The 16,970-nt window shown below is 33.5% G+C and overlaps 2 protein-coding genes across 2 annotated transcripts; both read left to right on the top strand.

The window, feature by feature from the left end:
* Positions 1-488: 488 nt before the first annotated feature.
* LOC111986993 (vacuolar-processing enzyme) lies at positions 489-6,532 on the top strand. The gene is made up of 9 exons (XM_065772848.1): positions 489-784; positions 2,385-2,549; positions 2,637-2,793; positions 3,874-3,959; positions 4,048-4,247; positions 4,663-4,711; positions 5,103-5,312; positions 5,557-5,763; positions 6,070-6,532. The coding sequence occupies exons 1-9, from the start codon at positions 545-547 to the stop codon at positions 6,250-6,252; spliced, it is 1,497 nt and encodes a 498-aa protein (XP_065628920.1). The 5' UTR covers positions 489-544; the 3' UTR covers positions 6,253-6,532.
* A 3,701-nt stretch (positions 6,533-10,233) lies between these two features.
* On the top strand, positions 10,234-16,464 carry LOC111987004 (vacuolar-processing enzyme-like). Its single transcript, XM_065772879.1, has 6 exons — positions 10,234-10,425; positions 11,308-11,443; positions 12,262-12,290; positions 12,394-12,553; positions 13,437-13,522; positions 16,315-16,464. Exons 1-6 carry the CDS (start codon positions 10,234-10,236, stop codon positions 16,462-16,464), a joined length of 753 nt encoding a protein of 250 aa, XP_065628951.1.
* Positions 16,465-16,970: the final 506 nt, after the last annotated feature.

The following is a 16,970-nucleotide window of genomic DNA, read 5'->3' as shown; positions in this document are numbered from 1 at the left end:
ACTTTTTTATCACATTTTTAATATGATAAGCTATAAGTGATTAACCATCACTTATGTATAGATCCATTATAATTTTTTTTTCTACTCATCACATTTTGCAACGATCGTAGCAAAAAGTTGTAAAAAAAATTTGTGATGCTATTTTTCACAGATGATAGTCCAATAATTATTGAAAGAAAAAAAAAAATTGATTGCATGATATGCTAACCAGTCTTTTTCAAGTTTTAAAGCCTAATTCGTAGAAAACGTAATGGTACTCACCAGGAGAAAATGAGGCAATGGGTCCCACCCTTATCACATCTTTACCCTTTAATCACACCAAAAGTCTCAGTTCCTGAGCTCAACGGTGACGTGTACGGCCAGATAGGCCATATCTCACACACACCCATATTTAATGAAACAGAAAAAAAAAAAAAAAAAAAAAAAATGGACCCCACCTGACCCCAAAATACGTTTCTTTCTCTTTATAAAATCTCAGCTCCACCAACCAATCAAACTTAAGAAACCTTCCTTCCTTCCCAAACCAAAAAAACTCATAGTTGCTATGACTCGCACAGCTTTTAGCGTCGTCGTCGTCGTCCTCCTCTTTATTGGCCTCTCCGGTTCGGTCTCCGCCGGTCGGGACCTAGTCGGAGATATTCTCCGGTTGCCTTCAGAAGCTTCCCGATTCTTCGGAAAAGGTCGTGGTGCTGATGTGGCTGATGATATTGATGATGACTCGTCCGGAACCAAATGGGCGGTTCTGATTGCCGGTTCCAATGGCTACTGGAATTACAGGCACCAGGTTATTCTTATTCTTTTTCTTTTTTATTTTACCTTCCAGTAAATTTTTGTTTTTTCAATTTTTCTGAACTTGTTATTTCACAAATATCTAATTTAACTGTGTTTTCTTGATTTCTGTTTTTTACCCTGGTTGATTTTGTTTTGTTTTTGTTTTTTTTTTTTTTTTTTTTTTCATTTGTTTGTTTTTGTTTTATATTATATTTTTTATTTGAGTGCGTGTTAAGAAGCTAAATGATCATTATGGATTTGTCTAAAAGTAGTAAAAATTTGATGGAATTATTATTGGGTTAAGGGCTTAAAGCTTCCAATAATTTTCTAAGTACTTTATTAAATGGCTTTTGTCTAAGAATCAGTCAGCACTTGTGAATTGAGTCTAGGATTATTTTTTTCAATAAATAGATGCGCGAGTTTGAATTGAATAAGTGCGATTTTTGTGTAAAAGCTAGGTGAATTTGATCATATGTTGCAAAGGCATAAGATATTAGGAGATGATGCAAGTTGAGACTTCCCTTAATAAATGGGATCCAACAATTAGGATTTTAAGCTCTTAAATTGGGAGGTAGAGTAGAGAAGGGTTCAAAATTAGCACCTTTGATAACATGTTATATTGACAAATGAAAATATAGCAAATTATATTTTATGAACTTCTTTTTCTTTGATAATTCGATCGAGAGAGGGTGGATTTGAACACTAGATGTCTTCCTTTGTATATATATATGTGTGTGTGTGTGTTTTGAAATTTTGTAACGCATTAGGGCATCTGATTAGTAAGCTAACTCGGGCCGATTTATTGGATGAGATTATCAATCGATTTTTGCGTTTTTTTCTTTGTGAGTTTTAGGAATATCCACCATTCATAGGTCCCTTTTTGTCTACGTTTGCGGTGTTGGGCGGAGCGCATGCGCATATTATCCTACTTTTGTTTTTGTTTGGGATAAACATTACTATTATGTTGTATTTGGAAGGACCTTGTATTGATATAATCATTCCTACCACAACCACATTGAAAATAGAATTGTCAATTATGGACCAATTTATTTTATAAGTGAGTCTATGGATTGATAACAGGGGCTCTCCAGTTTGATATCTTGAGTTGGGAGGACCACTGAGTGAGTACACTTAATAAGTATTTATTCAACCTCCTCTCAAGTGCCATGTTATGCTCTCACATGGTTCCACAAGTATTCATAACTTTTTTCCCCTATTTGGACTCTTTGTTGGACTTTACATGTTAAATCCCGGTGTGATGCAATCTAACTTGAACTTTGCCATTTTCTTGGTTGTTCTAGGGGATAAAATTACTATTAATGAACAAAAAGCTATAGGGTAGGTAAAGATAATTCGCCTTGAGACAAGAAAAGAAAACCATATGTTTTGTAGCATAGTGCAGTTATGTTGACTAGTTTAATGAGTTCCTATTGTATGTATAAAGCAATGAGATAATTTTTTATTGTTTTTTTTGTGCTATGGATGTCTTGGGCATGCTCGTGTCCTATTTAGAGCTTAGCAATAAACCATTGTTTCTTGTTTGTAAGTGTGATTTTATTGTTTGATGAGATTGTTAATGCCCCCCTCTCCCCCTTCTATAACTTCTTTTACAGGCTGATATTTGTCATGCCTATCAACTGTTGAAAAAAGGTGGGTTGAAAGATGAAAACATTATTGTTTTCATGTATGATGACATTGCTCTCAATGAAGAGAACCCTAGGCCTGGAGTTATTATTAACAAACCGGATGGCGATGATGTGTATGAAGGAGTGCCAAAGGTCAGATTTCTTTCCTTAAGGTCTTAATTACTGCTGATACTGTAAGTTGTGATTTTCTCACTTATGCAGTGGGTTCTATTGTGGCAGGATTATACTGGGGAAGATGTTACGGTTGACAACTTTTTTGCTGTAATCCTTGGAAATAAAACTGCTCTTACAGGGGGTAGCGGGAAGGTTGTGGATAGCGGTCCAAACGATCATATTTTCATATACTATAGTGATCATGGGGGTCCTGGCGTTCTTGGTTAGTAGCAATCTAGAAATATAATTTTTTCAGTACTTGCTATTGTTGGTTCCAGGAGTTCATCAGTTTGCTTAGTTCTCATTTACTTGGGCTATAAGTCTCTTAAGGTTTTGGTGTGGCTTTCCTATTATTTGTGTCTGGTTTAGGTACCTTTTAGTTTCCTCAAACTGAAGCTGTGTCACATGGGTTCCCATGTCAAAACATATCTTTCTTGGTGTGTAACTATGACTTATGCATCACATATTAATAATTGGATGATTTTGGAATGGGATATTTTGAAGTTATACTCCCATCTAGCTGTAGAGGAGTCAGGGTCTGCTAAAGAGTTCTGGCAAATAGAGTTTTGTGTTTGTGTGCGCGCAAGCACACGTGTGTAAGGCTACTATCTGATATGGGTATAAGATTTTAAATTTGTATGTGCTTTTCTTCTCCATCATCTTGGCAATCAAACAATTTATTCTATGATATGCACCCTTAAGCCTGTTTAGGAAGACCATCTGATTCTCCAGAAAGGATCAATTTAAATCCTCTAATAGAAACAAAGGTTCCATCGGAACAATTATTTATTTCTATTTCAGTGCACCTTGTCTCTCTCTTTTTTTTTCTTTTTTTTTAAATTAAAAAAGAAGAAGAATAAAGGAAGCGTGGATAAATAAATGACAAGAAGATATTGGAAGAAATGATGGAAGTAGGAGTTCAAGCACTAATTCTTTTCTTAAAATTACATGGCTAAAACCATAGAAGTATCTGTTCAGCAGAAAAAATTTCAATCCCTCTCCCCTGATTATATTGATGACTATCCTTTTAAAAGTTGGCCACGATATTATAAGGCAAGATCTCTACTACAAGGCTTGGAATCTCCTGAGTAGTCCAACCTGATGTAGGTCAAACCAGTCTTGAGTTCCCAAGAAGTTGGCCGGGGCTTAAACTTGTTCAAAGTCTACTCAGGAAAATAAGTCTGAATACATTTTATACAATTAGTTTGTAAACGTTGTTCAGAATATTATTTTCTGTAATTTAAAATATTTTATTAGATGATGAATTTTATATTTTCTTATCTGTAGTATAATTTTTTTTCAGGCATGCCTACCAGTCCTTACCTTTATGCTGATGATCTGATTGAAGTTTTAAAGAAGAAGCACGCTTCTGGAACCTATAACAAATTGGTGTGTTACAAGTTGAACTATCCTTTTCTTGAGGCATTTTACATTTTGGTGTGATGTTAATTTTTAGCTGGACTATGTGAACTTGTAGGTATTTTATCTTGAAGCTTGTGAGTCTGGAAGCATCTTTGAGGGCCTTCTTCCAGAAGGTTTGAATATCTATGCAACAACAGCATCAAATGCAGAAGAGAGCAGTTGGGGAACTTATTGTCCTGGAGAGGATCCTAGTCCTCCCGAAGAATATGAAACTTGTTTGGGTGACTTGTATAGTGTTGCTTGGATGGAAGACAGGTATGCAAAATATTTCTGTATTTTTATGCATGTTATATGAGAAGGAAACAAGAATAGTTTGCAAATATCAGGTTCACTTTAGTTATACTAAGATTAGTCTCAACCGTATAGAAGAACTATCTCCAAAATGGTTCCAATTTACTTGGTTGAGTGGACTCTGCACCTCCACTGTCCTCCAAAAAATGAAAAATAAGTCATAAACATAGAAAAATTGAAAGGTAAGTCAATGTTGGCTGAAATTTATCACATCATGAATCTCTTTTCTCTACACCTATTTTGGGTTGCTTCTCTTTATATGATCACTCCTGTTTAGGTATTTCACTAAGCTGATGAACAAAAATTTAGAAGTATACACTTGATACTGTTCAATTTCTATTTGTCTGTTCTAGTTTTAACAGTATGACTTTGTGATCAGTGACAAACACAATCTGCGGACAGAAACTTTGCGCGATCAGTATAGATTGGTAAGAACGAACTGCATTGTTATGAAAGTTCAAAAAAAAGGGGGGGGGGGTGTGTTGGGTTCTTGGGCATAGCTTCCATCCAGTGCCCCATTGCGTTGGATGGGAGATGATGCGGACACGTTTCTAAATCGTGTCGGTTGCAATGCACTAGACCCAAGCCAAACACATAATTCTAAAGGGCGAAGAGAGAGATACCATGTACTTAAAATGTTTTTGTTTGATTGGGCAATGTGGGCCAAATTTCCTTCATGTCAACAATGGGACATTTACAAGGAGTTAAGAACAAACTATGTGTGTTTTTGGATCTGTTGTGTTAGAAGTGTCCAGATGCTGCCATGCAATTATTAATTTCTGATAGCATTTAATGATATCATTATGCTGGCATTCACAGGTCAAAACGAGGACTGCAAATGAAAATTCTGCCTATGGTTCTCATGTCATGCAATACGGTGATATAAGTCTTAGCACGGACAATCTTGTCTGGTATTTGGGTACAAATCCTGAAAATGAAAACTCCACTTTTGTGGGTGAAAACTCCTTGAGGCCACCTACAAAAGCTATCAACCAGCGAGATGCTGATCTCGTCCATTTTTGGGATAAGGTTTGTTCTCCCAACTGTTTTTATTTATCTTTTACTGTCCTTAATTCCAAATAATACAAGGACCTGTTGATTATAAGGAAAATGGGCCATCAATGTAACTTTTCTTTCTTGCTGTGAAATTCTAGTTGTAAATGTAGGGGGCTCTCCATTATATATTGGCAACACCTAATACATTTTTTTTGGAAGCTCTCATCCTTTAATTTTAGCCTGTGATACAAGCATTTCTTTCTAAATCTTTTTTCAGTTCCGCAAGGCTCCTGAAGGCTCTCCTAGGAAAATTGAAGCTCAGAAGCAGTTTGTTGAAGCAATGTCACATAGAATGCATATAGATAACAGCGTTAAACTTATTGGGAAGCTCCTATTTGGAATTGAGAAAGGTCCAGAGGTACTCAACACTGTTCGACCTGTTGGGCAACCACTTGTTGAAGACTGGGACTGCCTTAAGACACTGGTATATTACCAATCCTCAGCCTCCCCTTTACCTCCGTGAAAACCTTTATAATTGTATTCCCTCTTGTTTTAACAAAAATAACCCAGATCTACTTGTAGCTCATCTGGCTACAACTAAACTAATACACATAATTGCTTCTAGGCAAAGCCTACACCAAGATTAGTTTTAACAAAAACGGCAAGACCACCTTTTTTTAATCATTTTGATTGAAAGATCTGTGGGACCATTTTCCTTGAGGATTCTTAAGCGAATTATTCTCTTGCTGCTATATCTATAATGGTGTGTCCTAATCAATCATTTTTGTAGGTGAGGACATTTGAGACACATTGTGGATCCATATCCCAATATGGGATGAAACACATGCGCTCCTTTGCAAACATCTGTAATGCTGGAATTAAGAAGGATCAGATGGCTGAGGTATCAGCTCAAGCATGTGTTAGCATTCCTTCTGGGCCGTGGAGCTCTCTTCACAAGGGATTCAGCGCATGATTGAATCATAATGCGCAATTCGAAAGTCCAAAACTTGGACTGTAAGGTTTGTAAACGTATTGTAATTTGATGATGGTTCTCATGATTTCCTCATGTAAATAGCAATCCAGCTCCTTCATTATCCTGCTCTGTACTGAAGAACTTGTCATAAATTGTAATTAATATGACAGTGGCTGTTGTGATTATATGAACATGCATCCGATTGTCTTATGTAACTTGAACAGCTATAAGCTATTGCATAAACATAAGGGGCAAGAGCTTTAAATGTGCTTCCAAACTATTGCATGCGTGCAATTCCAAATGATTTATTCATACTTGTATGCACGTATGATTCGTTCTAGGAAAAGAAGAAAAGAAGAGTATGTTACATACATTACATTTTTATAAACTTATTAAGATGGCAAGTTATTAATTTTAACATGGCACTAACACCGCTTTATTATTTTACCATTAACAACCTTAATTGGGAAAATAAAGTAGAAACATAGCAATTGACAAATCGAGTAATTATGGTAGGCCTAGGTGACTGTGGCTTTCTCGTGGGTTGGTTAAATTTTTCGAATCATGTCAATTGTTGTAAGGGCAAATTGGACTCCCCAACTTAAATATAGGATAGTCGCAATGTTCTCGTTTAGTTTAAAATCTAGTAATGTTCTCCCCTTATCTTTTTGTAACGAATACCTTACCTTATTTGTTGGTACTTTCTGGTCAAATTAATGAAAAAATTCATTCTTTTTGAAAAATATGTTTGGACATACCCGTCAAAATCTTTAATACCCTAATAACATACATCAAAGGTACAAACAAATCACAAACACAGTAAAATATAACATGTACAATTTGAAGGGTTATTATACCATGGAGATAACTTTTTGAGACAACACATCCATAACCAAAAGATTCTTCTTTCATCCCTAACCAAAAAATTCTTCTCTCTAATTACTTGGTGGGTGGGTATGTGTCCCTGGGGGGGGGGGTGGGGGCGGGTGGTGTGGAACATAATTTATATCCTTAGCAGCGTCCCTTGAAAAAAGCCAAGGAATTGAAGTTTAGTAATGAGATCCTCTACCAAGGCAACAAACATAACATTTGTCGACTGTCATCACTTTGAACTTCATTACCCGCGAATATAGTGGAATGTGTGAATCTTTTGCCGACAATCTAGAGCCATTCATTGTCACTTTGCGGTGACCTCATAAGTTCATATTTCTTGAAACTCGAGAGAAACACCACATTCCCAAACGGACCACCCCTCTTCCTTATCTCAAGTTTCCTCAATTGGTTTTGGACAACTTCCTAATACACATTGTAAACCCATGGACTAAGAGTATTTTCTCATAGATTTTTGTCATTGCTAATTCCCAATGAACTCAAAAGTCAGGTGGATCAATAATTTCGCAACTGCAAGCTTCTGGAGTTTACTGCAAGTTTTCACCCTTGCGCCAATAGGGTCATTTGTCAGGTAATTGGGAAAGGGAGAATCAACTTACTGGTTACTAATAAAAAATGAAATGCTTGGATGACCAATTGGGTACGTGTGCTAGCACACGAATGGAGCGCTCCTTCTCTGAAGTCCTTTTAAGGCATTTTGCATCGGAAAATCAGTGGATCTGTTCTTGCAAAAAACCAAGGCTTGTGCTAATTAAGGTGGCCTCAAAGGATTTCTGGCACATATCCTGGCCTTGACTCCTTCGGTATTAGCTTTCCTATTTTTTGTAAAGCTATTACTATCGCTTGTTCTTGTTTTGATCCTCTTGTTCTTTGTTTTTTATTTATATTTTTTTTCTTTTTGTTTTGATCCTTTTTTTTCTTTTTTCCTTTTTCAGGAATACCATTAAGATGGCAAAATGAACACCGGTGTTCATACGGCAAGTTAGGGACAATTATAGCAAAGTCAATATATCATAAAAATAAAAATTTAATGTGCAAAGATTTGTTTTTCCTTTTTAAAGTAGGTAATGAAGAGAAGTACTTTATTAATATAATGTTTGCCTAACTTCTGATACTTTTTTAACTGAAATCTTATTTTGTTTTAATGAAAAATTGTCATGTCACCTACTAACTAAATAAAATGTGGAGATTAAAACCCACTACAATTTACCATTGTATATTTAAAACAACAGAAGATGTTTAAGTAAAAAAGTATCGAAGGTAAGTCAAACCCATTAATATAATCTTTAGCCAAACTCTCAAAACACTATGCAAAGAGGTTGGATAATAGTCCAATCCTCCTTTATTGTTGTACAAAGTGATTGGTACTAGTTCACTTTAAAAAAAAAAAAAAATTATTGTAGGAAAATACTAAAAAAATATATGAATTACCTCTTTTTTCTTTTTCTTTTTTTTTTCTTCTTTGGATTGGTAATACGCCAGTTTATAACACATACTAAAATTTACTATAAACCTAGCATTACTCTCTTACTTAACATATGACCATAGGAGGGCAATCAATTAACAAGCAAAACTGAAATCTCATTTTGTTTTAATGAGAAATTGTCACATCAACTACTAACTAAATAAAATGTAGAGATTAAAACTCACTGCCATTTGCCATTGTATATTTAAAGCAACAGATGATGTTTAAGTAAAAAAGTATTAGAGGTAAGTCAAACTCATTAATATCATCTTTAGCCAAACTCTCAAAATGTTGTGCAAAGAGGTTGGATAATAGTCCAATCCTCCCTTATGGTTGTACAAAGTGATTGGTACTAGTTCACTTTTTTTTTTTTTTTTTTTTAAATTATTGTAGGAAAATACTAAAAAAATATATGAATTACCTCTTTTTTCTTTTTCTTTTTTTCTTCTTCTTTGGATTGGTAATACGTTAGTTTACAACACATACTAAAATTTACTATAAACCTAGCATTACTCTCTTACTTAACATATGGCCATAGGAGGGCAATCAATTTACAAGCAAAACTTAACCAACAAAAGTGTACGTACAACACCACCTTGGGCCTCCCCTTAAACATTTCAGTAGGTATAAGAACACATCTTTTACAATTTTTTTAAATAGAATTATTGATATAGTATATTGTGATTGATGTATAATAAAAATAGTGTCAATAGTAAATCTAAATGAAAGTGATGCTATTTTAATCACAACAGGCAATGTCGGAGCTAAGGGCAATTTAATATATATATATATATATCTTTTATATGATAAATTTCATTGAAAAAATATAAAAAGAAAATATTTCCTATTTTATTAATGTTTTCTAAATTTCAAAATTTGTAAAAGAAAAACAAGGATAGGAAGAAAAAAAAAAGATAAAAAAAGCAAAATTTTAGATTGAAGATTAAAAAAAAAAAAAAACCAAAAAAATGTAGGAAGAAAGATTGTTACCTTTCAAATTATTATGTAGTAATTTATTATTTTCATAGAAATTAGTGTAAAGTAATTAAATTTAAAAATTATCACATAACAAGCTCCATAATTTAATATTTAATACTGTTTTCGAGTAAACTCTAAAGTTTTATATGCAGAAAATAACAATATAATTAGATGAGAATTACAAAGTAAAATTTTGACTATAAAAAAAGTACAATTAATATGTCTTATTCCTATATTGAAAATTTACAAAAAGAATATATTCTACAGAAAAATATTGTTTATTGTCCATATGTATGAATTGTGCGTGTGCAAAACATTAATTTATAGATGTTTCTGTTTATAGATATATGAAGACATATGTTAAAGTCTAATCCCGACTCAGTCAATAGTTTTGAAAAGTATCATATTTGTTAATATTGTTACCATTTTATAAAAGCTCCTCAATTGCTGCACCCCTCCAAAGCAAATAGGAACCACCGCCATGCATGTACGGTCATGAAAATGTGTGCACCATTGATGTCATCGAAAACAAGGAGTATTAAAAATGTATTTCCCTCCATCACAATTCACACCTATATAAACGTCTCTATATTCAATCGGCATTACCAAACTGAAGCCTCAACAATTCATTGCTATATATGATTTCCATGGCCTCTGGCGTCCTCCTTCTCCTCCTCTTCATCGTCCTTTCCGGTTCGGCCTCTGCCCGGTTTCCCCCAGAAGCTTGGACATCTCTTGAAGGAGATGAGGTTGTTCCTGTGACTAATGTTACATTTCCAGGGACCAAATGGGCGGTTCTGATTGCTGGCTCCAGTGACTACGGTAACTACAGGCACCAGGTTGTTATTATTATTATTATTATTTTTCCCCCTCCAATAAATTTATTTTTGTCTATTGTTTTTATACTTGTGAGATTGTTATTTCTCAAGTAACTACTAATTTGGTTGTTTTCTTGATAGGTTTAAACTACTTTAAACTATTAATTTGGCAATCGAATCGTTGGGCGAGGTTTAATGTGGCTTATCAATAATTATGTCAATTTAGTTCTTCAATTTTTAATATAAAACTAATATCATCTTTCACTCTCTATTTAAATAAAATCGATATATTTTTTTAGAAACTAAATAAAATTAATATACTTTTTAGTATTTCCAACATAGACATATAGGATTCAAATATTCCCCTCTTCCAGCCATTAAATTTTTTTAAAAAAATATTTTAAAAAATGAATTTTACTACGTATTTATTGTTGTTGAAATCCATTAATCACATATTCACATTCATTGGTACACTAGTTTGTAGGCTTCATGCAGTAAAAATTATAGTATTGACCTTTACCGTTTATTCAAACAACACAACTCAGGACATAATCTTTATAACTACGTCTTTTCATAATTTGTAGAGGGGTTAAATTGTAATTGCAACATCATTTTCTCATTGCTCTTACCACTTGCATCATTTTTATGGTATGCCACGCCAATCATAGAATGATATGAATATATTTTGTATTATTATTATCATGATTCAAAATCCCTCTTCTTCATGTGGTTTTCGTGTCAAGAATGCTGTCAGTGTTCTTGTGTTAGCTTTAGAGCTTAGGGAGAAAACTAGCGAGGTCCTTTCTTGTTTTTAATTAATTGTGATATTTTTATTTATTTATTTATTAAGTTCTACTTTCTTTCCTCTTGCCTTTTATAACTTTTTCTTCTTCTTCTTCTCAGGCTGATGTTTGTCATGCCTATCAAATCTTGGAAAGAGGTGGGTTGAAAGATGAAAACATTATTGTTTTCATGTATGACGACATTGCTTTCGATCGAGAGAACCCTAGGCCTAGAGTTATCATTAACAGCCCTAATGGCAGTGATGTACATGTAGGGCTATAAATGAACCAATTCGTTCATGAACAATTTGGACTCGGTTCGATAAAAAGCTCGTTCATGTTCGTTTATTTATAAATATGCCAAACTTGAGCCTTAGTTTTAGGCTTGTTTGATAAACAAGCTGAGCCCAAACCAAAAAAAAAAAAAAAAAATTGTTTGTGAACAAGCCCGTGAACAATATGGTTCGATAAAAACATGCCGAGCTTAGGTTGGTTTATAGTTGGATATATGTTTACTAAATAAACTCATTATTATGACATTACACATGTATTAGAATGTTAATTTATAGCTTGTTTATTCGTATATGTTTTAGAATGTCAATTTATTTAGATTTGTGAAGATTATAATTGCATGGATGACAAATGTAGATGTAAAAATTGTATTTTGAATAATTACTCAAGTTATAGACAATGAATGATGAATGAATGGATTTAATTATGTAAAGTTGTAATTTGAGCAATTTCTAATCATGGGTGGAATTAAAAGCATGATAAAATAAGTATATTATTGTTTTTTGTTTACTTGATTTTTGGTGATATAAGCATTTGATGATGCAATTTTTTTGGATCCCAAGATAAAAAACTTGACCTGAGCTCGAGTTTGAGCTCAAGCTTGGCTTGACTAATTAATCAAGCCAAGCCAAGCCGAGCTCAAGCTTTTTGGTATTTTCATGAGCTTGAGTTCAAACATTGCTTTTAGGCTTGTCTCAAACTTGAGCCAAGTTTGGGCATTTGATTTTTATTGACAATCCAAGCTCAAACATGCACTACTCAAAAAAGCTTGGTTTGTTCACAGCCCTAGATGTGTATCATGGAGTGCCTAAGGTGATCATATTTATTTCCATAAGGTCTTATTCTTCTATTGCTAATCATTCTATGAGTTGTGATTTTCTAGCTCATGCGGTGGATATTCTTGTTGCGCATGCAGGATTATACTGGAAAACATGTTACTGCCCGCAACTTTTTTGCCGTAATCCTTGGAAATAGATCTGCCCTTACAGGGGGCAGTGGGAAGGTTGTGGATAGCGGTCCCAATGATCATATTTTCATCTACTACAGTACTGATCGTGGAGGTCCTGGCATTCTTGGTTAGTGGGATCTCTATGAATATACCTATTAAGAATTTGTAGCTGCTTGCTTCCACTGGGGAATATGAGTTTCTCTATTAAGTCCATGTCTTAGAAAGTTTATTATGCTACTAGGAACAGAGAAGGAAAGAATGGTGCACCCACACACACTTGATTACTAAACTAGACAATATGATTATCATCATATATAATTTTAAATTTGTTCGAGTTGTAGGGGTGATAAAAACAAACTATAATGGTGCACCCACACACTTTGGTAGCTGAATGGATGTAACTTTTATCATTTGTTATGTTTGCCTTCAAGAGGGTGCAACTCTTCATGAACGGGTACAAGGACGTTTATAAGTAGATCCCAAGTCTTCAAGTCATTCCACTAATACTAACAAAACTGTAACTTTTTTTCTCCATAATCTTGGCACCAAAACAAATTTAACTTCCTATGATGTGAACTCAGCAACACTAATTTTGTTCATAGAAAATTCACAAATTACATAGATAGAAGTCTCTACAAGCCTCGGAATCTCTTGAGAAGTCCAACTTGATGTAGTTCAACGATTGCTCTAGGAATACAAATTTTCTCTACTTTTTTTTCTCAATTGTTGAGATATTGCTTCAATCACAACACGACGTGTCAACTATGAAGAAAAAATTGAGTCCTTACGTTACTTGTAGTTTCAAACTTCAAATCATTATTCTTGTCTTCCTAAGCAGTTGGTCGGGTCTTAAACTTGTTACGAAGGCATGCAACTCAAGAAATTAATCTGTGTTGTATGATGGGGAGAATTTATGTTTTTGAGAATTTTTTTTTTTTTCCCTGGCAATTATAAACGATTTGATTACATGATCATTTTGAAATTCTCTTTTCCATATTGTAATTTTTAAGGGATGCCTACCCCTCCTTTTCTTGTTGCTGGAGATCTGATCAACGTTTTGAAGAAGAAGAACTCTACTAGGACCTATAAAAGCTTGGTATGTTATAAATTGAAGAATAAAAATCTTGTCTTTCATTCGTAGTGTTGCATATTGTATGATTTTAGACCCCTTAAAATACAAGTTGTTTAACCTAGTTATTTAGCCAAGTGATTGCTTAGATAAATTATTCAGATTTAGGTTAACACAAGTAAATCATATCATGTAAATAATGCGGAAATATAAAGAACACAACAATATGATAACCCAAAAAAATCAAACCAGTAAAAAACTTGGGGAGGATTTAACCTAGCTATTCTCAAGGTAAAACAGATCCACTATGAAAGAATTAAAGTTTGTACAATAGAACTTAGACCACTAACATCTTACTGCTATCTCGAGTAGAAAACTTACTACCACGACCACATGACAGCTCCGAGTCCATGGACTACTTTTTTCCTTGATCCATAGCAACCACAAGTACTCCCACTTGTGACTTTGAGACTCCACTCAAAGGTTTCTTTAAGCTCTTGAAACAGCAACTGAAGAGATTACCAAATTCTCGACATCAATCTTGATTTTGATAATCCTAAGTGTGTATGAAGGTAAACACCTCTAGATCTCACAAGAGATTCACACACACAGTATTTCAATAACCTCTAAAACATGGCTAGGGTTTTTCCTTTTATACTTGAAGCAAAACATAAAACCCTACACGACATATGGGCTTGGGTTAAGTTGGAAATTCTGCAGAAAAAACAATCTGTACAAGACTCGATTGATCGAATCTAATTTTCAATCAATCGAACCTTGCAGATTTAGTCCAGTAAATTCTGCAATCACTTGATTCCAACTTTATACATAAACACACTTTGAGCAGCCTAAATCTAGACTCTAAGTTTTGATCATGGTTTGTCAACATTACACAATAAAGTTCTAATACATTTAGATCCTAAAGTCTTGAAACCTAACACATATCACTCATTTCCTTGAGGCATACATCACAACTACTCTTTAGCGAGATGTTAACTTGTATAGTGTGGCTTGGATGGAAGACAGGTATGCACACTAGCTATTTGTATTAATTTGTATCAATCATGTTAGTTATATGAGAAAAAAAAAAGCAGCTTGCAAATATCAGGTTCACCTTGGGTTGATTATCTTTATTTGATCACTTCTATTTAGGTGTTTTATTAGGCAAAACAAAAATTATATGTCTACACTCTTTTTTTTTGCTTGAAAGAAGTGTACTGTGTAAACCTCGATAGTGTTCAATTTGTACTTGTTTCTGCGCGTTCTAAGTTCTAACAGTGTGAGTTTGTAAGCAGTGACAGACACAATCCGGCAACAGAAACTTTAGAATAGCAGTACAAATTGGTAAGAACCAATTCTGCAATTTTGTTATTGAAATTCTCAAGTCAAAGAATTCTAGTTCAAGTAACACCTCCACTTTCCTTAATAATGGAATAAAGAGTAAAATGAGAGTTTGACACCCGCGTGCATGCATGTCTAATTTACTAAGCTAGCTAGTGTAACTTATTAATCTCATTTGAGATTGAAATTTTTAGTTAGGTTCATTCTTCTTTCGACCTTGATAATTTAACTAACCTAACCACTTAATAGAAAAAAAAAAAATTAAAGCTTTAATTTTTTTTATTAAGTTTAAAATGAAAAGAAATGAGTACCTTTCAAATTTTCATGACCTAATCTAACCGACAAAATATGCATGAAGAAATCAAATGGATTCTAACTTTAATCATTAGATCTCTTGTCTTGTAGAAAGAACAAGTCAAAATCACAATCAATTATTTTTTCAAATCTTCCTAATTTCCTTCATTTCAACAATGGATACAAATATAAGGATAAATCTTGCTATCATATCAAAAGTGTCTAGATGTTGTTCGTTCTCTTATTAATTGCTGATAACATTTTTTATTTCTATATGTTTGTTCACAGATTAAAGTGAGGACGTTAAATAACAATTCTGCAGAAGGCTCTCATGTCATGCAATATGGTGATATAAGTCTTAGCTAGGGCCGTTTCTCCCTGTATATTGGTGCAAATGGTACCAACACTTTTGTGGATCCATCTGAAGACTACTTGTGGTCAACTTCAAAAGCTATCGACCAGTGAGATGCCGATCTCATCCATTTTTGGGTTAAGGTTTGTTCTCCAACTCTTTTAATTTCTTGCTAAATTTCTTTGAAGTGATGCTAGGGACCGATACTAAATTTTTTACTACATAGACCTAAAAAATTTATATGTTAACCTTTAAACACAACACAAAAAAGGTAAGAATTAATGATGCTAAGAATATTACAAATTTTATTACATAACTTTTACAAATTGATGTGTCAACTTTTAAACCCAATACAAAAAAAAAAAAAAAAAAAAAAAAAAAAAAAAAAAGAAAAAGAAAAAAAAAAGAGTAAGAGATTTAATTATTATGTTGTTGATTTGTTATCAATCATATTCATTGTCAAGTTAATTTGTACAATTTTATATAAAATAATAGTGACTTTGACATTTTTTTTAAAATTATATTTTTTACATGACATTAATCAAATTTAATCATAGAGTTACTAAACCTTAGGTAATAAAATTGATGGTAGCTTAATATTTTCCAATACAATACAAGGAGTTCTTGATTGTAAGGAACATGGGCAACTAGATGTAGTCTTTTTTTTCTTGAAGTGAAATATTCATGCCCTAGTTGTAAATATATGAGCTCTCTTACTCTAGGTCTCTATTATATAGTGGCCAAGCTTACATGTAACATTTTATATTTGGAAGCTGCAATCGTTTAATGTTGGCCTTTGTGATTTGAGCTTTTCTTTTCAAAATCTTTTCAGTATGAAAAGGCTCCCGAAGGCTCTCTAAGGAAAGTAGAAGCTCGAAGGCAGATTGTTGAAGCATTGTCACATAGAATGCATGTAGATGGCAATGTGAAACTTATTGGGGATGTTCTATTGATGACTGGGACTGCCTTAAGGGAACGGTAATGTTACCAAACCTCAGCCTCTCTTTTTAAGGATGATACCTTTGGATTGAACTTAAGCTTTAATCCCTATTAGAAAAGCTACACATTTTGTTAGTGACAACCACAATTTAGTACACAAACTTTTAATTGCTACATTTGAACTTCTCAAATTTGAATTAAAATGAAACTGTTAAGAGTTCCATCCAAATTAACATATTTTGCAATTTTTTTTTTACTCCTAGCCCCTGTGGTTTGACCCAATAACAACTTAATCCAACAAAAAATTTCAATTTGACCTCAAAAGTTTGGATTAAAATGAAATTCTAGAGGTAGATTGATGTATCAACGATTTTGTTTCAATCCAAATCCTAAGAGGTCAAAGTAACAATTGAAAATCTGTGAACTAAATTGTAATAGGACCAAAATACAAGATGGTAAATTATAATTTTTCATTTTTTAATTACTTCAAAAAAAAAAAAAAATAACTGGGAACCATTGACTGAGAGTATTTTTAACTTCAATTAATAG

Source organism: Quercus suber, unplaced genomic scaffold, assembly GCF_002906115.3.
Source record: "Quercus suber isolate HL8 unplaced genomic scaffold, Cork oak 2.0 scaffold_65, whole genome shotgun sequence".
Taxonomy (NCBI): Eukaryota; Viridiplantae; Streptophyta; class Magnoliopsida; order Fagales; family Fagaceae; genus Quercus; species Quercus suber.
This window is presented reverse-complemented; position numbering and strand designations above follow the sequence as displayed.